The sequence below is a fragment of the Capra hircus genome, chromosome 19 (genome assembly GCF_001704415.2).
Source record: "Capra hircus breed San Clemente chromosome 19, ASM170441v1, whole genome shotgun sequence".
Taxonomy (NCBI): domain Eukaryota; kingdom Metazoa; phylum Chordata; class Mammalia; order Artiodactyla; family Bovidae; genus Capra; species Capra hircus.
The window spans coordinates 36,500,082-36,523,786 of NC_030826.1; the positions used below are offsets into that span (position 1 = coordinate 36,500,082).

At 44.3% G+C, this 23,705-nt stretch overlaps 1 protein-coding gene and 1 long non-coding RNA gene across 6 annotated transcripts in view; one reads left to right on the top strand and one right to left on the bottom strand.

The window, feature by feature from the left end:
- LOC106503256 lies at nucleotides 1–14,775 on the bottom strand. Of its 5 annotated transcripts, XR_001919730.1 has the most exons (7): nucleotides 14,686–14,775; nucleotides 4,424–4,674; nucleotides 2,879–2,914; nucleotides 2,100–2,129; nucleotides 1,377–1,466; nucleotides 974–990; nucleotides 1–794 (listed from the first exon to the last, which is right to left on the bottom strand). It is a non-coding gene; the product is annotated as an uncharacterized LOC106503256 (long non-coding RNA). The 5 variants fall into 5 exon arrangements; XR_001919732.1 differs by lacking the exon at nucleotides 1,377–1,466; XR_001919731.1 differs by lacking the exon at nucleotides 974–990.
- FAM117A (family with sequence similarity 117 member A) overlaps nucleotides 15,123–23,705 on the top strand; it is a 42,453-nt gene continuing 33,870 nt past the window's right edge. The window contains exon 1 of the mRNA XM_018064905.1: nucleotides 15,123–15,393. Within this exon, the coding sequence (XP_017920394.1) occupies nucleotides 15,198–15,393 (196 nt within the window). The 5' untranslated portion in view covers nucleotides 15,123–15,197. The remainder of the gene's footprint in view (nucleotides 15,394–23,705) is intronic.

Here is a 23,705-nt window from a genome sequence, read left to right on the forward strand (position 1 = left end):
TGTTGCTATAGAGCTATTTTTATTGTTTGCGTATTGCCTTCCAGTTTTTCTCCACATGCATACATTTTATTATATGTGCACATTTTGCATAGATGCACTCATTGCTTGCATGAAATTCCATATTTTTTACAGATTCTTAATATCTCCTTGTTTCTCTGTAGTCCTCGTAATTATAATTGTAATTGCTGTGTAATGTTGTAATGTGCACTGTGACATAACGTGCTCTGTTTGGGATTATTGAGGTTCTTTTAAGTCAGATAATGATGCGGTGAGTGTCTGCATGCATCTGTAGCTCTCCTGTTTTTATTTCTACCTCTTCTACATTGCTTGATTTTTTTTCCCCCAAAGACTTGTCCAAATTTAAAGTGTCACCATCCTTGTGGGAGGATACCAATTTTAAGATGTTCCCAGAACTGAGTGTTACCACTTAATAAAATCTTGCAAGTTTAGTTAAAAAAAAAAAAAAGAAAACTGCACCTCAAATGTGCTTTTCATTTTATTTCTAGTTAGGATGGACCTCAGTCTTCCATGTGTTTATTTACTAGTCCTGTTTCCTCTTCCATGGAATCCTGTGCATTACTCATTTCTCCACTGAGGGCCTGATGATTTTCTTTTTAAGTTTGATTGAAAGACGGAGAGACAGAGGCTTTGTCTGAGCCACATTCAGCTATGGAGTCCATGTTATGGAGAAAGGAGAACATTTGCTTCATAATGATTTCTCTGGTAGTTTCTCCTCACTCTCTCTCTGGCTTCTCTATTACCTCTAGTGGTAAAGTCTTTGTCAAGTATGCGTGCTATTGAGAAAGAGAATGAGATTATGAACAGAATGTGTAGATGACATGGGTAAAAGCAGCGAGGAAGCAGGTTATGTCTTTCCTCAGCAAGAACTGAGGAGTAACTTGAAAAGCTGAAGTCACTCTTGCCCACTACAGAAACTTTGAAGATGGCTTATAGACACTATTTTCCTGATTACCTAGGAGAAATTGAGTCCTAGAAGAAAAAAAAATTCACAAACCAGTCAACTTCAGGAGGATGCAAAATGATCCTGCATTCTACCATTTGTTAACTGAGGGTCATTTCATTTGTTGGGAGATGTTTTCCCCAGAATAGGGGCTAGGAATGGGTTTCTCTGAGTCACTTACACATGCTTAGTCAATCTCCCTTGTGACTAATTGTCCCCAGATGTGAATCAACTGCCAGGGTGAGGGATGCAAGCTACAACTAGGAAAATAATTTCTCTATTTAAGGTAAGTCAGCACATACATGGTCCAGACTCACAACCTTGGACTACTTAGTCTTGCTCTAACCAACTGAGGTTACTGATCCAACCCAATCTCAGGGGTGAAGGATGATTTTCTTACTAGTCTGGAAATTACCTGGAGATGAGTGGGCATCTGGTCATTTTCTTTCCTGCCTAGCCTTGCCGGTAGATGTCACTACACCAGAGCATATTCTCCAAAGATAGGCTTAGAAGGAAAGAGAGGGCTTCAGAAAGGCCCAGTCCAACCATCTTGACCCTATTCTCCCATGGCTTCCATTAATAACTCTGGAAAACTATCAGAAATATGTATATACATGGCTCCAGACAGTACTAAAGCCTGAACTCAGAAGGCCAAGACCTCAGGTTCTGGGCAGAGTCAGAGTTGTTATCCAGAGGCCTTCCCCAGATGGGGTGGGGCATACAGCTGCTGTAGGAAGGGTGGTAAGACCATTTCAATGGGGGTGTGCATATGATAGACTTATCAGGGAACAAGAGCCATAGTCTTGGGGCTCTTCCAAATGTCACTGTGGAGTAGATACCTCAAGCAAAGCACTCCACCCACCCTCCACCCTTGCCCCTCTGTCCACACTGACAGGGGCCATCCCTTGCCTGAGGGTTGCCAGGCTGGGGCTGGTTCTTCAGCTTTGGGCCTTCAGAGGGCCAGCCAGACATATAGCCACACCCTGCCAGGAAACTGGGAAAGTTCCTAATAGTTCAGACTGTCATTACTGTTCTCTTTCAAGACAAATCTAAGTAGCATTAATAATCCAGGGAAATGAGCTATTCTATAAAGACTTTGGTTCCATAATCTTCTGTAGGATAAAACTGAAATTCTTACCTGGCCTGACTACATTCTCCAAAGATAGGCCTAGAAGGAAAGAGAGGGTTTCAAAAAGGCCTAGTCCAACCATCATGACCTTCCCTGCATTATCTGCCCTCTGGTTAATTCTCCAGCCCATCCCATACAACCTCATTCTCTGTGTTTTAACCTCATTGACCCTCCTGCCCTGGTTCCTTCCACCTCAGGACCTTTGCACATACCCTTTACTCTGACTGGAAATTTCTTCCCTCATTCTCTTCTTCACCTCTTTCTACTAATCCTTCAGATCTAAAGTCAAATGTCATTTCCTCAGGGAACTATTTCCCAAAGCTTCTAGATTAGACCAAAGCCCTCATTTCTACACTGTTACAGTACCCTGCGTTTTTCTTCATACCAGTTGTCTCAGTTTATAATTATATATCTATTTGTATGTCTGTTTAATGTAGATTCTTTGCCTTCTGTCCTCCCGATGCATACCCTAAAGGTTTCATTAAAGCAGTGTCCAAAAAAAAAAATAAATAAATAAAGCAGTGTCCATTTTACTTACCACTGCATTCTCAGCACCTAGGAAGGTACATAGTACTTAACAGGCACCTAGTAACTATCGGATGTATGAAAAAATGGCAGTAATAATAATAAATGAAAGAAGTTAGAAAACATAAAATTACTCTTGTACCCGCATGCATATAACATTTGTAGATGTGTCTGTATAGTATCTAATTATAGTCACTCAATTCCTAAGACATATCAGAGTCCAAAGAAACTTTTAAATTGGTCAAGAGGAAAGTGGAAGTTACCTTATGAGGCAAAGGCTCTGATCCATCCATGTGAAACTATAAAGGAGATAAGTACAGTTTTATTTACTAAATCCCCAAAATCAATGCAAAGGAAAATTTTTTGAAAACTAGACTATGGACTCCCCAGAGAAGAGACTGTGTGTTATTTATCTCTATATCCCCAACACCTAGCATGATTGGCACATAGTAGGAGCTCAAGAAATGTATGTTGAACTATTTTGTTGAAGCTTAAAAGAGGTAGAGGTGGGACTGGGGATAAAGTAGAGTACAGTTTTTCACTTGGGAAATCTCAGAGCCAGAAAAGTATGAATAGGGTCAAGAAGGGCTCCTTTACATGTATGGACAATAGCTATACAATAGACTGTTTCAGGGACATTAGGGCTATTCAAGGCCCATCCCTTGACCTTTTGAGATCATCCTTATGAAGGGCAATTACTATGCACTCACAAAATGCATCGTCTCTCCACCAGCAGGGACCAAACTCTAAGCTATATAAAGCATTGATCTCACCCTGCCTCACACTGTTATCTCCAGTGCCCTCCAGACTCTTGGGCACATGCCCCGTTGGTTCCATGGGCATATTCTACTCTGGTTTTCACCAAAGAAGGGAAAAACCCAGAAGGTGGTGCCCTTCAAACAGAAGTAAAAATGGCTGCATCTCTCAGGGCAACCAGAGACTGGGGCTGGTATTCCTGAGCCCACAGCAGGGAGGCCATTAGCCCCGGTCCCAAGAATCCTTGCAAGCAGCATCCCTGGCATTTAGCCTTCCATCCCTGGCACTTAACCTCAGGCCCCTTAAGTGGGGACATTTCAAACAGTTTTTCTTAGAGCCATGGAGGGTTCAAAAGAATTCTTGCACATTAAAAAAATAAATCCTCCAAAAACAGCTATTGAGCTACTCGATCTCACTTATTTCTTCCCTCTCCCAGCAGTGTGGGGCTTAAAGTAAAGGTTGAGGACTTGGTTGTATGTTCATTAGCCTTGTTCCAGCCAGCTCTGCTGGTCTCATCCTACCTGGTACCAGCAGGGTAAGGGCTGTGTCTTTCAAAGACGAGCCTGAAGGCGTAGGCAACACAAAAATAATTTGACTCTTGTCAGTGGTATGCTGATGTGTCATGGAAACTAGTCCCAGGGGCTTGTCGCCTCTGACTTCCCCCCTCCCCTTACAGCAGTCTATAAATCACTGAGTATTAATATTGTCTAGAGGACCCTTCTCTCCCCACCCCTACTCTGGGGCTCCCCAGCAGGCAAAAGGCTGCAAACTAAGCAAGGAGAAAAGAAGATTGGGCAGCAGGCAGGGGTGCCCATCATTTATCAACCAAACGCAGCAGTTGGTGGCTCTTTCCAGCAGTGCTCTGGCAGGCTGGGCAGCCAGCGCAGCCAGTGTTTTCTGTCAAAATGGAGAGCACAGTCCAGCAAGAGTTCCCCTTATTTGGCTGCCCCACCCCAGAAGTAGGGAGTCAAGGCATGAGTCCTTTTCTTTTCTTTTTTGGTTTTGGTGGGTTCAGAATTAAAACACACTTTTGGTCCTGGATAGATTCTTACCTCCTTCCCACTCTCTTCTGCCAAGTCTTCCGTGGGGCCTCCTCTTGTAGCTTCTCTTTTGACCCCACGAAGAGCTTTCTCACTTTACTTGGCACATTACAGAAGTTTCTTAAGAGTCCCAGTTCCAGAGCTCTGGCAGGCTTTCTTAAAGGGCAGCACCACTCTCCTCCTCCTTTGATCGTCTCTGGTTTCTCCTTAATGGAAATCCCCCAGCTTCCCCATCTCTCTCTCTTTCTCTAAGGTAGGAAAAACTTGGAGAAAGGAAGTGCATTTAGTCCACTGAACGAGAGACATGCTTTTGTCAAGAAGTTCCAAAAAATGTTCCAACTCCCTCACCAAGAACAGCTGGAACCTGCCAGATTCACCTCCATAATTTCTGAGCATTGCTTCTCTGCAATATAAACAAAGTCAGAGTTCTAGGGAGTTTAGGACCCAGCGAAGTGACAGGGAGGCAGGGAAGTGGATTATACCATGACCGATCTGGACTGTCTTCCTAACTCTGACCTTCAATTTCTGGATAAGGAGTGGACCTCTGGGTCTGCATCCCTCTGACTTAGTCCTTTGATCCCCTCCGTAGTAGTTATAGACATAGTCTTTGAAAGCAGATGGACCTGTCTTCTCTAGCTGCATAAACTTCAATACATTTCTTAACCTTTCTGAGCCTCAGTTTTCTACCTGTGAACGGGGGATAGTTATGTCTACTTATAGGATATAATAACTGTGACTAAGAGTTAAATAATATTACATGGGCAAATTACTTAGCCTATAGGACACTCCCAGTAAGTAGAAGTGGTATTCTTCTATGCCTTTTGGCCAGGGCACACGGCCTATAGCATCCTGAGTATATTGCTTTCTTCCTGGGGCCTTGATGTTAGTGTCTCCTCATGTGGCACAAGCTTCATGGGCATTCTGAGGAACACAGACTCACCACTGATTCAGAGATCCCAGGATTTCTAACCTATTTGGGGAAAAAATCAAAATTTGGTGTATATAGCCAAAAAATTGACAGGGTTGAGATCTAAACCCTGGCTTGACATTCTAGGCAAACACCAGTAGATCAGAGAATTGGATGGAGCTTCTGGGTGGGACTTCCAGGGAAGGTACCAACTTCTGTGATGCTATCAGACTGTCATGGAAGAAGCAAGACCAAGCTAAATACACACTATTTTGTAGATTACCAAGCCTTTGCCTAAGTTGAATGGAAGCAGGGGTTACAAAGGCCACTGGTGGAATGTACTGGAACATTCCAGGGCCTTCTGCTGCACAACACCACCCCTTGAGCTTATAGCCATCAGGGTCTTCCAGGAAGAATTGGGTACAAGGACCTCCCCCTCCACCATGCACAGCAAGAAATCACCTGTTCTGAAAGAAGCATTATTCTAAGTGATACCAAGTTACTAAGTGTGGGGAGTGTCAGTACAGTCTTTTGGGGCTTTTTCACTAGATAGAGAGACTTGGCTGCTAAGGCCATTTTATTGAGTGAGGAGCATCTTGTGGAAAAGATCTGCTGTGTACAGGATACCCACAGGAAAAGCCAGGAACAGGCACCTAATCAATCAGGGCTTAAGAGTTGGATGAGATATAACTTCATTTTTCAGTAAGAAACAGATTTACCATGAAGCTCATGAAACTCAAGAGTCAGAGCCCCTCACTTGCACAGAACCCTTCCAAGTCCTTATCCCTAATTCTATAATTATTTTACTATTTAACTTGAGGAAACCTCAAGTAGTATAAGCCTTAGACTTCACAGAACCTGAACCCTTCCCTGCTTTTAGTCTGAAGGACTTTTAGCATCAACCTTCAGGAGTGATCATAAACAGTTGGAAAAACGAATACTTAAATAATCAACTTTGCCACAACATTGCCAGATGCAGTGGCATGCCCTAGTAACTGACAAGAAATAACAGAGCAAATGTGTTCCTTTGCTTGGAACTGGGGAGAAAGGGGACTTCCTTGGTGGCTCAGTGGATAAGAATCCGCTTGCCAGTGTAAGGGATATGGGTTCGATTCCTGGTGGGGGAAGATTCCACATGCCTCGGGGCAGCTAAGCCCGTGTGCCACAACTAGCCTGGGGTCTAGGGACTTCTAGCCGCAACTACCAAGCCCACATGCTGCTACTACTGAAGCCCGCAGGCCTTGAGCCTGTGCTCCACAATGAAAAGCCACCACAGTGAGATGCATGCTCCACAATGCAAAGGAGCCCCAGCTCGCCGCAACCCAGAGCAACTAAAGCTTGTGCGAAACAACAAAGATCCAGCACAACCAAAAGTAAATAAGTTAATTAATTAAAAATTGGCGAGAAAGGACAAACATATAAAATGACAGAAGAGGAATTATGAAGCTACTCATAAGCTAGCACAAAATAATGGGCCAAACACCTAAGTCCTGGAGGCATCATTACTGCCTCACAGGATTAGCTGAGGAATGCTTGCAGGAAGTGAGGTCTGATTGGAAGTTGAAGTTGATGATGAAGACAGTAGACAGGGAAGCCTGGTCTGCTGCAGTCCATGAGGTTGCAAAGAGTCAGACATTACTGAGCGACTGAACTGAACTGAGGGGGAATATCATCTCCAAAGCACAGAAGATAAAACTATGGACACATCTGTGGTGATATTTTACAGTTATCTATTACAAAAGCCCTTTAGATAATATTCTTGGCTCTGAAAATAATTTCTGAGCCTATGTCCTAGGTCTGAAGGAAATCAAACTACAGCTCAACTTTCACATCACTTGTCTCTCCTGTTAGATTTATAGTATCTTTGAACTGGATTTTATGGTACTCGATTCTTCATTTGGTACATGGTATGAGGGTAAGGAAGAGGATTAGATGTGAAATTAGATGAAGAATGTTTAGAGTATTGTAGCTTATTTGCCCAGGGATCATTGTATTTTTGAGGCTGACCTGGATAAGGTAAATGGGAACAATGGTGGGGAAGAGAAAAGTCTAAAGTGGTGTGAAATGAATAGGCCTTTTGGTTTATACACAGTCTTCTAGGGATATACACAACCAGCATTTCCTCTCCAGAGACTGATCTCTAAAGGACCTTGGAGAGTCATGTGTGGGGGATGCAAACTGTTCCCACCAAGGTGCTGCTCTAGAAAGAAGATGGTCCCTCAAGGTACCTATAATCACATGACACTGCAGAACTGAAGTTTATTTTAATTTGCTTTTTGTGAAGCAATATCTGCATGCTGGTCATAGTGCTAGGTGTAGTCATTAGACTGAGGACCAAGACATGTCTGTTCTCCTCGAGAAACTTACATATTCTAGTGAGGAGGACACTTAGGAAGAATGCTAACCTGGGTATTTCATAAGTCAAAGAACCAAACCTTTTGTGTCTCACAGTGACCTTTTATGGATATCATCAGTTCAGTTCAGTCATTCAGTCGTGTCCGACTCTTTGTGACCCCATGAATCGCAGCACGCCAGGCCTCCCTGTCCATCACCAACTCCCGGAGTTCACCCAAACTCATGTGCATCGAGTTGGTGATGCCATCCAGCCATCTCATCCTCTGTCGTCCCCTTCTCCTCCTGCCCCCAATCCCTCCCAGCATCAGGGTCTTTTACAATGAGTCAACTCTTTGCATGAAGTGGCCAAAGTTTTCGAATCTCAGCCTCAGCATCAGTCCTTCCAATGAACACCCAGGACTGGTCTCCTTTAGGATGGACTGGTTGGATCTCCTTGCAGTCCAAGGGACTCTCAAGAGTCTTCTCCAACACCACAGTTCAAAAGCATCAATTCTTCGGCGCCCAGCTTTCTTCACAGTCCAACTCTCACATCCATATGTGACCATTGGAAAAACCATAGCCTTGACTAGATGGACCTTTGTTGGCAAAGTAGTATCTCTGCTTTTGAATATGCTATCTAGGTTGGTCATAACTTTCCTTCCAAGGAGTAAGCATCTTTTAATTTCATGGCTGCAGTCACCATCTGCAGTGATTTTGGAGCCCCAAAAAATAAAGTCTGACCCTGTTTCCACTGTTTCCCCATCTATTTCCCATGTAGTGATGGGACCAGATGCCATGATCTTTGTTTTCTGAATGTTGAGCTTTAAGCCAACGTTTTCACTCTCCTCTTTCACTTTCATCAAGAGGCTCTTTTGTTCCTCTACACTTTCTGCCAAAAGGGTGCTGTCATCTGCATATCTGAGGTTATTGATATTTCTCCTGGCAATCTTGACTCCAGCTTGTGCTTCTTCCAGCCCAGCATTTCTCATGATGTACTCTACGTATATAAGTTAAATAAGTAGGGTGACAATATACAGTCTTGACGTACTCCTTTTCCTATTTGGAACCAGACTGTTGTTCCATGTCCACTTCTAACTGTTGCTTCCTGACCTGCATAAAGGTTTCTCAAAAGGCAGGTCAGGTGGTGTGGTATTCCCATCTTTTTCAGAATTTTCCACAGTTTATTGTGATCCACATAGTCAAAGATTTTGGCATAGTCAATAAAGCAGAAATAGATGTTTTTCTGGAACTCTCTTGCTTTTTCGATAATCCAGTGGATGTGGGCAATTTGATCTCTGGTTCCTCTGCCTTTTCTAAAACCAGTTTGAACATCTGGAAGTTCATGGTTCACGTATTGCTGAAGCCTGGCTTGGAGAATTTTGAGCATTACTTTACTAGCATGTGAGATGAGTGCAATTGTGCGGTAGCTTGAGCATTCTTTGGCATTGCCTTTCTTTGGGATTGGAATGAAAACTGATCTTTTCCAGTCCTGTGGCTACTGCTGAGTCTTCCAAATTTGCTGGCATATGGATATCATAGGGGTAGGTATATCTTTTTCATGAAATGTTCCCTTAAAAGATTAGCAGGGTCTGACACACATCAGAGATCTCTCATCCATAAACATATCTAAATCTTTTTTTAAAAGCAGCTTGATTGAGGCATAAATTATATACCATAAAATTCACTTATTATACATGTATAATTCTATGATTTTTTAAAGTTTATAGAGTTGTGCAACTATCAGCATATTCCAGTTTTAGATCATTTCTATCACCCCAAAAAGTTCCACTGTTCTGTTTGCAGATAATCCCTGCTTCTACTCTCAGCTGGAGGCAACCTCTGATCTGCTTTCTCTATAAATTTGCCTTTTCTAGATAGTTCACATAAATGGAATCATATAATATGTGGTCTTTTGTATCTGGCTCCTTTTACTTAGCATATTGTTTTTAAGGTCCATCCACATTGTAGAATATATCAGTAATTTATTCCCTTTTATTGCTGAATAGTATTCTCTATAAACGGAGAAGGCGATGGCACCCCACTCCAGTACTCTTGCCTGGAAAATCCCATGGGCGGAGGAGCCTGGTAGGCTGCAGTCCATGGAGTCACGAAGCGTTGGACACGACTGAGCGACTTCCCTTTCACTTTTCACTTTCATGCATTGGAGAAGGAAATGGAAACCCACTCCAGTGTTCTTGCCTGGAGAATCCCAGGGACGGGGGAGACTTGTGAGCTGCCGTCTATCGGGTCACACAGAATCGGACACGACTGAAGTGACTTAGCAGCAGCATTCTCTATAAATTCTTTTGGAAGTTATTTATGTTTTGAGGCAACACTGACCAGGATGCAGGAGCCCTGGTCTTCTGTCCTGCCTCTTATTTGCCAACTGACGTCTACCCAGTCCTTGCCTTGTCCTGACACCCACTTCTCCATTTGTAAAATGAAGGGACTAGACTGATCATACCCAGTCTCTAATGGCTCTCTGTGTTTTTCATGGAGTGTCACTAGGTCCTGTATACCAAAATTTCGATGTCTCATTTACCCATTTTGATGTCACATTTACCCTTTACCTATGGGTCAGGAAGATCCCCTGGAGAAGGGCATGGCTACCCAATCCAGTATCCTTTGCCTGGAGAGTTCCAGAGGACCCTGGACTGTCCACGGGGATCACAAAGAGTTGGACAAGACTGAGTAACGAACACTTTGACTTTTTTTTTTTTTTAAAAACATGTAACAAATCCTTTATTGTGAAGGATGAGGAAACTTCAGTTTTAAAAGGTTGAAGTTTAGCAAGAAAAGTTGATTCCCACTGAGAGGAAAAGAAGAGTTAAGGAGTGAACATTACCCAGTCTGAGAGATGGAGAATGAACAAGTGAGATAACCCACCGGAAGACAGAAAGTGGTGGGCTGCAGCAAGGGACAAAGTGTGTCAGACAGAGTACCGAAGGTCAAAATCCAGGCCACAGTTATCTTGGGAGTTAGGGCAGGGATGCAGGGAAAGGGAGGCCCCCAGAGTGGGAGAGATGTTGAGGGCTAGCCCCCCTCCCTACTCTGTTCCCATAACCTCATTCATTCCCTCAACACTCCTTCTCAATCCCTCTAAGGCTGCTCTGCTCCTTCAGCTCTGACCCCATTTCCTCAGGATCTCGTTCCCTGAGGAACCAGGCCTGACATTTCAGACAGAGGCTGAGGGAAGGAGGTAGGTCAGAAAAAGACACTGTGTTTCTCCGTCATTTTATTTTTTGCCTTTATTATTTTGGAACCCAGGGGCCAAAGATGTAAGTACTTATACATTTACCAGGAAGTTCAGAGATAGTCCCAGGTACCAAGGAATATCGAGACTTTGCTAATCTTTGCTGAACAATTGCTCCTGAGTATCAGATTCTGGAGAATAAAATGGTGATTTGGAATTTCCATTCTTGTTGGTAATTGTGGCATAAATGTACAGAGTGAAGGATCAAGGTGCCCCAGAAGTAGGGCCAGACAGCACCTTCAGAACTGGAAAGCTTCTCTTGACTATGACAACCCAACTTTCTCTTAATTCAGTAGCCAGTGGATCCTATAGATCCTCTGATCTTCTAGAAATCTCCAAAGCCTTTCATCCTTGGTAGCCCTTCAGACATCTGCAGCTTTTAAGACCCCAGGCCTTATAGGGACTGCTTGGGGAAGGACTATACCTCTGACCCCACACTTGTAGGAAAAATAATTCGAGTCCTCATTTATTTGTGGCAGCTGTGGACATCCCAAGAGCAGGCTAGGATCAAGGGGCTGAGCATTTGCTGTTGGAACCTTCTGAGGAAAATAATTCTCCCATAGATGAAAAACAATTTATTGATATACTTAGTGTATGTAATCCTCCACTTTTGATGTTTTTGAGTGCCTGCCTCTGACCTCCCTGAAAGCAGCACCCAGAACATGTCTCAATCAGAACAGCCTCTAGACCACTTCGGCTTCCAGGCTTCCAGGCTGCTGGGTTATGAACTCCAGAATAAGAAGTATGTCTCTGAATATTATTGTCATTCCATAGTGCCTAGCTTTGTGTCTGGCACATAGTGGTCATTTCAATAAATTTGTGACAAGCAAATTAATTGGTGACAATCATGTTGATAAAGATGACAGAGGGACAATGACAAAGGTTTTCTTGAAGCTAGAAGATGCTTTTAAGGCAATACATCTCCCCTTGGCAGCACGCAGTCTCCCCCAAACCCTGGCTTCTTCTTTTTTAAAAAAATGTTTTTTTTTTAATTTGGCTATGTCGGGTCTTGGTTGTGGCATGCAGGTTCTTTAGTTGCAGCATATAGGATCGAGTTCCCTGGCCAGGGATTGAACCCAGGCCCCCTGCATTGGGAGCATGGAGTCTTAGCCACTGGACCACCAGGGAAGTCGTAAGCCCTGGCTTCTTTAATTAGAGGAAACAGACAGGAGTTGATCTTCAGATGAGTCTTTATCCTCCCATCATGTCCATGCCAGGAGAAGCAACTAGTGATAGAGAAGGGAATGAGAGACAGCTGCTTGGGCATGATACCTGGGGTAAGGAGAGGACAGGGATCTCCTCTGCATGCCTGCCTTCGCATTCCTCCAGCTGGGCCACCTTAGTGTCTTTAGCCAGCTTATCAAGAAGGAACACGACTCTCTGGATTCAGAAGATCCAGTTCTTCAGCTGTGCCACCTCTATCAACTCTTCTTCCGCTGTCTAGGCCCTCTATTCTTGGTACTTTGGCTTTAAAATAAAATTTAAACTCCATATCCTTGAGACTGCCCTCTTCTCTCTAAGGGAAGAATGCCACTGCCCAATAATATGCCATTTTCTCTTTAGAACAACTCTATCAGGTTGATAAAGCACAGTTGATTCTGGCACAGAGCAAGAAAGTCATTTGTCCAAAGTTTTTCAAGATTCCTCACTCCGGGCTTTTACCTGTAATACACACCATATGGCCCAACCAGTGAAAATCACACATCATCTTCTAAGACTGCCTAAGAATTTACATGTTGTGTCCTAAGATGGACAAAGTTGTCAGGTAAGAACAGATTTTAAGAGGCCAACTGGCCCACACTTTGGCTATCAGGCAAGTTAATTGTCTAGAAGTTTAGTGTGTGTTGAGAAAATACTTGAATCTGAAATCAAAAGACCTAGGTGTTTGTCCTGGGTCTGCCATTTACAAAGTGGACAATCTTAGGCAAGTCATCTAAGCCTCTGAGACTTAGCCTTCTGTAAAATAGGGACAATGATATTTTCATTTTCTACCTATTGTACATATAATAGTCTACCTATTATGCACTTGTGAAAATTAAATGAGATGGTGTATGTGAAAGCTATGAAGTACGAGACAAGCGTTAATTTTAACATCTCAGCCAAACTGTATCTTTGGAGACTCTTTATGTAAAATGTAAATAGTAATCCTTCTTTGTTTATAAGAAAGTTTTATAATAACAGAGATTAGGAGTTCATCTCTGGAGTCAGGCTGCCTGAGTAACCTTGGGCAGTAAGCAATCTTGCTTCTTTCTGAAGCCTCCATGAAGAGGAGATAATACCCATCTCACAGGTATGCTCATGAGAATTAAATGAGGCAATGTATGGATGGTGCTTAGGATATACCTGTCATGGAGAAAGAAATTCTGTGAATGTTAGCTGCTACTATTACTGATTTTATTAATGAAGTGTGCCACAATGAGGCAGTGTAGTCCATTAAGATCTGATAGAGATCTGAGTCAAGAATCAAAAAGAGTCACCTTTTTGGATCTCAGTTTCTCTACCTGCACCATAATAAAAATCATGGTTTCCTTTTTCTAGATTTTCATGGGGATTAAAAAAACATATATGAAGACTTTGAACTAATTGGAATGTTATAAATTGTAAGATTTTTTAAAAATTGAGTTATTTATTAGGACTAAATTTTTATCAGTTCATCAATTATTGTTCATTCCTATCTGCCTTTGGTAAAGTTGTCCACTTCATAGAAAAGGAGTGCAACATCTCCCTGTCAGTAAAACAGATTTCAAATATCATCTTAAAGTACATTCTACAAATCTGCAAGAATATACTCTTTGCAAAAAAAATTTTTCTTTAGGGTGTTCCGTATCCTCAATTTGTTTTCTGTACATAGGCTGATTTTAATATTCATCCAACTCTTAAATTTCCACTTTGGGTATTATCTGCTTTCAATATTTAATCCCAAAAATGACCTCTCATTGCCTTGCAGCATGCTTCCAGATTACCTCCTTTTTTCTGGTTATTAATAGTATGGCTTCAGGGAATACTTTCATTTTAACATTAAACTGGGAAAAAACAGAAATAGAAAGATAAATCTGTAGCAAGATCAAAAATAGATATCATGGCTAAATATAAATCTGGAGGGAATTATCTAATTATTTAGATGGTCCCTTATCACAGACAATCTAGGATTGATTGCCTTTCACTTTTTCTACATAAGAGAACAAAATGGTTAATGAATACCAAGAGTAATAACTTTTTTCTTTTGAAGAGAATAATTTTAAGCAGTAATTAAGTGCTTTTTCCCCTCAAACGTCGCATGTATATATTATAGCATGTGATTTTCACAACGGCGTGCATTCTCTTTGTGGCCCATTCGGGTTCATTTTGACTTGTAGGTCAGAGAGCATTGAGCTGGGAAGACCAGGATTTGGTTATGGAGTCACTATGTAGATTTGCTCTACTTTCTCAGTTACTTTGTTCCTTCCACTCTGCTGAACAGTCTTGGAATGGACAACTCTGCTCCTTTTCAGTCTCCGTTTAATTTACAAGCTAGCAGCTGCGTTTTTAGGTTGGACCAACACCAAGTAAGGACTTGGATATGTGAAGAAAGACAAATGTGGTGCCACATGAGGCACAGTAGCTATTAAGTTACGGATATAATGTAAATCGCATGCAAATATTATGCAAACTTCATTAATTTGTAGAAACTTACTTTAGAGCTTGCAAGCAACATTGGGATCTTATGAGGATTTAAAACTAATGTTTTTAGGTTAAACCAAAAGTAATGCTTTTTGAAGTTAGTGCTTTCTTCATACTTACCGGGACTCAACTGCTGAAAGTTTGACACTCCTCTCAGCTCCCCACGATGATTTCACTACTGCTTTATTCCATCTTACACCCGGCCTCGGCCCCGGCCCCGCCCCCACTTTGCCTGACGTCACGTGGCATCGTATTTGCATACTACCTGGGACTGGGTGTGACGCTCCCCTTTTCTGCATCTTGTCATTGGCGGTACCGGAGAACCAGCCCTCTTCCGGAAGGACCAATAAGCGAACTCTCGGACGTGGGGCAGCAGGCGGTGGTGGGATGGAGGTGGGGTCTTGGAGTTGGATCGCTAGGCATACTAACCAATCATCCTCTGGTAGGGGAAGATCAAGCGGCGGATTGGTTGGAAGGAGGGGTCTGGGGATCCGTAGGCCAATGAGGGCTCCGGGCTGAGGGGGCCGGTCTCCGCCCCGTAGGGCAGATAAGCAGCGGCAGCGGGGGTTGGGGGCTGTGTGGGGCTCGCTGTGGGTCCGAGGAGGGCGAGCAGTTCGGCCGGCGGGCGGGCAATGGCGGGGGCCGCAGCGGGCGGCAGAGGCGGAGGTGCCTGGGGGCCGGGTCGCGGAGGGGCCGGGGGGCTCCGGCGGGGCTGCTCTCCCCCAGTCCCTGCCGGCTCCCCCCGGGCTGGTCTGCAGCCGCTCAGGGCCACCGTCCCCTTCCAGCTGCAGCAGCCGCACCAGCGCCGGGACGGGGGTGGCCGCGCAGGTGAGCCGGGCCTGGAGTGCGTGCCGCTGAGGGAGCCGTTGTGGGGGGGGTGGTGGCGGGTAGGGGGAAAAGTGTAAAGGGGAAGTGGAATAGGGGCGAAGGAAGAGAAAGGGGGACGCGCAGAGTCTGCGAGGATGGAAGGAGCGAGAGCGAGGAGCGGTGAACGCGGAGTGCATCGCCGGGACATAGTGCGGGGGAGTCGGGCCGGGAGGTGAGGGGAAGGTCCAGGCAGATGGAGGCTGGCTTTGGGGGCGTAACCGAAATGTGGGCAGAGATGTGGTGTGGGGGTGAATGGAAGATGCACGAGTGGCAGCGAGGTGTGAGGCGCGTGATGGGGGCGCCCTAAGCAGGGATTGCACTGGAGCGGGGAGCCGGTGGGCGTTGGATGTCTGCACGCTGAGGGGGAGGGGCATGGAGGAGAGCCCCGTGGAGCCATGTGTTAGTTCTCCAACTTGAGTTTGGCCCCAGCATCCCGTTCTGCAGCTCTGGAGTTCCTTTCCCCACCACTTCATATGCGCCTCGCTTTATGGCACCTCCTGGAGCTTGTTTCTTCTAAGCCGTTGGAATAAGTTTAACTGCTTCTACCACTATACAAACGCTCCGCTCTTACTCCCTACGTTCCTGTTGGTATGGCCCAAAAGTTGTGTGTTCCCAGATCACAGACCTGCTTAATATGGTTGTCTCATTCCAACCATCGCGCGCGCGTGTGTGTGAAGGTGTAGGATCTGGGTAGTTTGCCCCCTGCCTTTCCTTTTTCCCCCAACCAATGCTGTTTTGTCCTGAGCTTGTCGGTCAACGTGGCAGTGGGGTGAGGGCTACCATCAAGTACAGTGTGGCAAATACTCCCACTTTCTTAGCAGCACCAAAAAGATGTCTTAATAGCAGCTTAACGTGGTGGATGTGGTTGGCAAAGAGCAAGCTTAACCTTGCTTTCACACTCAAAGTTGTAATGGATCCCCTGCAAATGCAGGCAGTTAGGAATGGGAGAAGGAACCTACTTGCATGAGGAGGTTGGCAATAAGTTGAAAGTGAGGCTTAAATTTGATTCACACCAGATGTGAAAAGATCATTGCACACTTCCAAAGCCTCAGGGTCTACCAAATGTACAAAAGTCATAGTCCCTGCCATCTGATGGTTAATGACATTCTCTAAACCAGAGTTTCTCAGGCTTTTTGTGATTACTAAGCTTAGTTCCAGCCCCTCCTGAAAGTGTAGTTGCTACGGTGCCTTCCTAGATAGGAATGGGATTAAGAGGGTCTCTGAACTAGAAAGTCTTCATCCGTCTGGACTTCACTGTAAATGTTAGCATTGCATCTTGGAACACAGAAACTTGGTCAAATCTGGTAGCAAGGTGGTAACCAACTAGTAAAAGTATGCCTAGAATTTGACGATGTAGAGCCAGACAATGCCCAGACAAACTCAGGCCTATCCTGAACTGCTCTAAAGCAAACCACAAGAGTACAAACCTGTTGGTTTTGTTTGTGCCTCCTTAGAGTCAGGGAAGTTAGTAGAACAGCAAGCACCAGAACCTAGTCACTTTTAGTGGACATCAGCAGAACGCCTGCCTGTGCAGTAGTTGGAAAGCTATTAACAGTCATATTTTAAGAGCAGTTATGTTGTGTTTGCTATAGAACTAAGATTAAAAGGACAAACACTGGTGGATACTGTGGAAAGAAGAGTGTAGCTTTGGATGACTGAGTTCTTTACGTGGCCAGTTCCTTTTTTAGGACCAGGTACCCTAAGATACTGGTAAAAACATAGGAAGCTAGAGCTCTGCATGATTTGTTGGATGATTTAAGACAGATTGAGTGATTTCTTGCTTATAGATTGGGCTGAAGGATTGTTTCTTCTCCACCTATTAGTATCCCAGAGGCACTGCTAATAAGGCACTTACCTGGTCTGTAGTGGCATTATTTGTAGGTTTGCAGTGAAGCAGGAGAGAGGAAAGACAGGAGGAAAGAGCAGCCTGAGCCTGTGGACTTATTTGAGACCAAGCATTAAAGGAATGTCCCTGGCCTTTGGTTTGGGAGTGCATCAGGTCTCCTGCATGTTAACTTTTACCTTTATGTGTGTTCAGATTTTTTCCATTCCTCGGCCTTGGGAAGTGGCAGAAGTGGTTTCCTCTGGGCCCGAAGGGTGTATGTGGTAGAAGGAAATGCTTTGTGGTCATAAACCCTTAAGAGAATGGCTCTGGATGCCAGAGTTACCTGGGTATCAAATCCAGGTTTTATTTTTTACTAGTTGTGTGGCCTAGAAGAAGTTAAGCAACTTCTGTGCCTCAATTTCCTCATCTGTAGAGTATGAATAATAATATCTACATCATAGGAATCAAATGAGTCAATAGCTGTAAAGTGCTTAGAACAGTGCCTGGCAAGTAGAAGGCACTCTGCAGTGTTTGCTGCTGCTTATATTGTTGTTATTTTCTCCACCCAGCCAAGGTGAGAGCCTGTTGGCCAGAGTGCATTGCCTTTTCAGGCTTCAAAGAGCAAACCCATATTGGTCTGAAACCAGTACTGCGGGTTTCAGAATTTCAGGGCCTCCCCTTGCACTTTTATTCACTCATCTTTTAAAATGGGCTTTCTAAACTGGGCTCTGAAACCCAACTGTTAAAAAAAACATGAGCTGAAACGGAGTCTCAGAAACAATCGTGTCGTCACTGTTTCTGTTTCCCATCTCAAAGTGATGTAGTGCTCAGGGCTGTGCAGTTATCTCTCCACCACACACCCTGTTGTGTTCTTGACAAGATATCTTAGATGTTGTTGTTTATTTTATCCATTTATTTATTTATTTTTGGCTGTGCTGGATCTTCAGTCCTGTCTGTGCTTTTCTGTAGTTGCAGCAAATGGCTATTCTCTAGTTGCAGTGTTACTTCTCTTGTGGGAGCATGGGCTCTAGGGTGTGCAGGCTTCAGTAGTCGTGGGTCGTGGCCTCAGAGGTTGCAGCTCCCAGGCTCTAGAGCACAGGCTCAGTAGTTGGGATGCATGGGTTTAGTTGCTCCGGTGGCATGTGGGATCTTTCCAGATCAGGGTTCCAACCCGTGTCTCCTGGTAGGAGGATTCTTTACCACTGAGCCACTGGGGAAGTCCTAGATGTTGTTTTTTAAAAAAGGGGGTTAAGGATTTACCTTCTGTGGCCATTCATCCTTAAGGGATGTCTTCATAAAGTGAAGATGCCTGGGCTTTTATGAGCCTGGGCAGGGGGTGTGGAAGGCAGAAGAGTGGAGACAAAAATGAAGATCAACTCTTAAGAAGCTAAGAGCTGCTAGTAGGTAACAGAAACCTAGGAGAAATATCTTACTGCAGTTTCTCCTTTAATTAAATTCTTGTTTGTGTCTTATGTCAGTTGGAGTCTGCTGACTTTTAAGTTCTTCTAGGACAGACTGATGTTGAACAAAATGGGGCTAGGAGGTAAACTGTTCTGGGCCCCAGTCTTACCTATTCTGTTTAGTGTCTCTGTCTCCATGTCCTGAAAATGAAGCTAATGTTCAATTGAGGTTTGCAAATTCTTCCCTAGAAGACCAGGCCCAATGGCCAGCTGGGTGCTGGGGGAGCCAAATGCTGCCTCTGAATCTCCTCTGCCCACTAGATTCTTCTTAAACCAAGGCTTGGCATTATGGCCTGCAGACCAAATCCAGGCTTCTGCCTGTTTTTGTAGATAAAGGTTTATTGGAATACGGCCATGCTCCTTCATTTATGTATTGTCTGTGGCTGTTTTTGCACATTGGCAAAATTTGAGACGTTTGCACAGTGATAAGAGTTGAGTAGTTTTGATAGAGACCAAATAGCCACAAAACCTAAAGTGTTTACTACGTGAACTTTTCAGGAAACAAACAAACAAATAGCCTACCCCTTGTCTTCCCCAATGTTCCTGACCAATATTACTGTATAAAGACGAGTTTCAAATGTATGTGGTATATACCTCTGCAGAAAATCCTAAGGGAGCAAAGAAGACTCAAGCCTGTATCCCCACTCATATTTTAGGGAAAAAGAAAGGGACATCATCAACTTCTAGTCAGTTCTCAATCTTTATAGAAGATCAGCACATGTAAACCCAGGCTACTCACCCCCACCCTTGTCAGGTGATCTGTTCGGTAGATATAAACTAGTTTGGATTTACATAAAAGCTTAACTGTTAGGCAGATTTGCATCTCTTCCCTTCTTACCCTCCTTCCAAAGCTAACAAACCCACAGTTGCAGTGAACATATTTCAAAGTCAGATGGAAATTACTTTCGGCTTATCTCCTGTGTTGGATTCTTCTCCTTACCTTTTATTTTTCTGAATAGATCATTGAGAGGTGGCATAGTCATCGTTGCCCTCAAATACTGACGTCCCCACAGGGACATAGAAGCAAATGTCCATCAGGTTTTCCACGATGGCCGTCTCAGTGAATGTAAGGCAGCATTGTTATTAGCAGTTCTATTGGTAATTATTAAACTCTCTTTCCCTGCCATGCTTTTGTAAACTTCGTCCTTAGGGATGGGTGTTTGGAGAGGTATGGAACAATAAAGGAGGTTGCTTATTAGTGACCCTCATCAGACCATGGGCCTTCTGGACCTTGGTGTTAGAAACAGCCTGGAGATTAGAATAGAGTGTAACTTTTCTATGCCACAGAGCCATCTGCCTATAAAGAAGCTTGGGGCTGCAGTTAAAATCCTTTAAGAGCTACAATTGTCCTTTAAAAACCTGTGATTGAAGCAGCTTCTGTTTGGGAGGCATTAAACATGAAGCACTTCCCAGCCTAACACTGCTAGTTTGCTTTTGACAGCTTTGCTGGCACGAGGCACATGGTCAGCAAAATGCACTGTTGAAGTATCTGACTCTTAAATGTTATCACCAATGATGGCATCCTTGAAATTGGGGGCCGCAATTCCTAACTAGGTATCCTTTTGGTACCCAGAGAAGCATGGGTCCATGTGTTATTCAGTATTTTGTACAGCAAAGGATTATCCAATGGGAAGCTCTCCACTTAGGTAACATAGAGTGAGGATTTTTCAAACTATGTGAGGTCAGAGGAGAAAGGCTGAGAACAATGGTGGGGTGTGGCGGTAAAAGGACATTGTTCTCTCTGGTTCCAGATATAGACTATCCTCTAGAAAATTTGAGGCAGGATTGCAAAATTCTCATAGTTGTGTTGGCAGTATGAGTGTTGCCAAAGTGGTTGGTGGGCTTTAGTAGTCCAAGAACACTTCACCTACATTTTCTGCCAGTTTATAATGAATGATGTGATGGGCACCAAAGCCACACTATCCCTTGGATCTTAATGGAGCATCCCCCTCCGGATTCTTACAGTCCTCATGTAGAGCCTTGATGCCAAAGGAGTCAGATTTTATTTTAGGGTGTGACATATTCTGCGGGCAGGTCTGGTTTTGAGTTCTTTTTGACACCATCATATATATCAGATGCTATAGGACAGTAGCACAAATGCTTTACTAGACTTACCTGGGCTTACTTTTATTCCGCGGGCAGCTTGGAGCCCTTTGAAAGGGCTGGGACAGCCTTGTGTTTCTTCCCATTTCAGAGTGAAGGTGGGTCACTACCAGCAAGTTAGTTTGGTGAGATGGGGCTGTCTCATCTTTTATCACCCTCTGAGATGGATAGAAGAGGGATCAGGGAAGAGTGAAAGCAGAGAAAAGATGAATGAGAAATCTGGTGATTTGAGTCTTCATAGAGGGCTCCGTTATTTGGTTTGCCACTTTATGAATTAACCAAACATTAGCCAAACTAGTCACATTGTTGGGTCTAAAACAAATCCTGATCTCAGAGAGAAAAAAGTTTGGGATTATATTTAAAGTTATAAGTGATCTGTGCTCCAGTTCCTCTCGGTCGTGTGGAACTGAAGGGGCTCTTGTTCTTGGGAACAGCTGTCTGGAGGGAGGCTCTCCACAGCTGGCTGCTCTCAGCCAGGCCTCCAGCTCATGCTCCCTACTGAACTTCCTGGGTTTGAAAACTCTTCCTGGCACTTTGCTTTTTCCTCCACACTTTTCCTCAGAGTTGCTACAAAACTGAATGCCCAGCTTGGAGTTATTTAAGTATTTGTCCTCAGGCCCTGAATATACTTCAGTTGACTTTTACTTTGTGGGAGCACCACAGCCAATCAAGGGTGGCTTTAATGAACTTAAAAGAATGCTATCAAAGTATTTCATAATAGGAAAACTTTTAACTCCAGCCCCTGGGGAACCTGGAACTAAAGTCCGGGCTGTGTGCAGACACTTACCCAGACAGCCGACGCCAGGGGTGGTGAACGCCTTGGGGTCAGCTCTGCTACACATTCTGGAAGGGTGGAGGTTGACGGGGCGTGCTGGGGAGATACTTCCCAGGGCTTGGGATGATCTGAAGTGGCAGGCTTGAGGGTTGAGGGGGTTTTCTCTCCGACGCTGCCCAACTGTGACTTCTTAGAGTTGGCAGGATTTTGCAGGCAGAGTGGTAGTTTGGGGCGCCACTTCTCTGACTCTGTGTACCCCATCTTGCAAATGGCCGGTGGCTTTCCCAGGAGGAACTTTGTTAACAAGTGTAGGTCTCGTTTACCACCTGCCCTGCTGCTTGCCTCCCTCATCATCTGATCCTAAATAAAAACATGCAGGGGAGCATGGAGGTCCAACCTCCTTAAGAGGCAAAGGTAGGATTAAACATAGAGCCCTGAAAGCAAATTACTAACACATGCACTGGTGAATAAAAGGCAGATTCAAGCTAGAGGAGGTACAAAATGAAGAAATATTTAGAGTTAGGTACGATTAATTAGAGAGTTACTGAGATGTCTCTAGTAGGCTTTTTTTTTTTTTTTTTTTTTTTTTGAGTTGGCCAGTGTATTATTCTCCCTACGGTTAAATTAAATTTTTACCCTCTCCCTTCCCTTTTGAAAGTGGCATTAGTGTGTCCTTGTTTGGTCAGCTGTGCTCTTTAACTTTCTCAAATCTCTTTAGGCCCTTCTGCCCCATGTTGGAAATTGTGTGCCTGCCTTTTTAAAAGATAGGCACCTCATGTTTCAAGTTCAAGTGCAATGGAACTCACCCTGCAGCTTGAACAGATTTGAGTGTTTTTGCAGAGGGAGGGCCAGGGCAGCTGGGGAGTGTCGTGCTCAATAAATACTTGTTGGATGGAGTTGCTGGAAAGGGAGCAGGGGAGGGGGAGTGAGCCGCGCTTCCCCAGGCTCATTTGAAATGGTTTTTCCCACTTTTGGTCCCCACACTCTCTCTTTAGCTACTTACAAGGCACCCCCTCCCCTCCTGAAGTGTTAGTGTTCTCTCTCTTCCAATCACTGGTCTCCCATTCATCCTGGTTATTGGGCTCAAAGCCCAGCTGGTGGCAAAGACGTGGCATTTCCATGGATGTCTTTGCTAGGCCTGTAGATTCTCTTCCCCCACACACTGAAAGCCAGAGGGTGAGCTTGGCGGTTAGTTACCAGGTTGATCCATGGAAACAGCCAATATTTAGGATTTTGTTGTGATTTTGTAAAAGAGCTAGATGACCTGGCTTTAGGCTTAGATGTGTATATGGGTGAGAAGCCAGGGATGAAGGCTGGATGTCCTTTGATTCCAGGTGGATTTGCACCAAATTCCTAGGAGTGCTATAATGTATAAGGAAAGCAGAATCTGAATTAGCAGCTTTTCTGGGCTAAAGAACGGAATTGTCTAGCTTGTTGGCTAGACAAAATTGTTGGCTTTAGGGTGACCAGAGGTGTGATCAGGCTAGAAGCTCCCATCCCAACCCAGGCACCGTCCTTTATATTAATACAAAGCACTGCTGTTTCTTCTCTTTTCCCCACCAAATGGGGGAAGTACTGTAAAGAGATGCTCACTGCCATTCTCCAAGCCCTGATGCCTACACTGTCATGTGTAGAGCCTGTGTTCTCCTGCCAAACTGCAGTCCTGGCGGCTTAGTCCAAACGGTTTCATAAACCTGCCCAGCTGGGGGTAACTTTGAACAGAGTAAAAATGTGATTATAAGGGGAAAAAAAGCAGTTTCTCCCCTCCTCCCCTCTTCTCCACCCTCCAACCCCATTGCCACATACTGCTTCCCTTTAAGAGTTTTCTGTGCCCTGTGTGTGTTTGATCGCCCACACAGCTTTGAGAGAACCGCAGCTGATAACACGTGCGCGCCCTGCCCCACACCTGCAAGCTGGCTGAGAACCTGATGCCTGGCCCCTATTTGGCGATTGTCTTGTAACTCATGCCCATCAGATATGACACACAAATTGGGAGTTGAGAGTGGAGTGGATAGCATTTGGCGTGACAGAAGGATGCAACCAGAGAGCTTTCACAATATTTTGTCGTCTGGATTTCAAGGTTGGGGAGGGGAGGCCTCTGCAAGGCCAT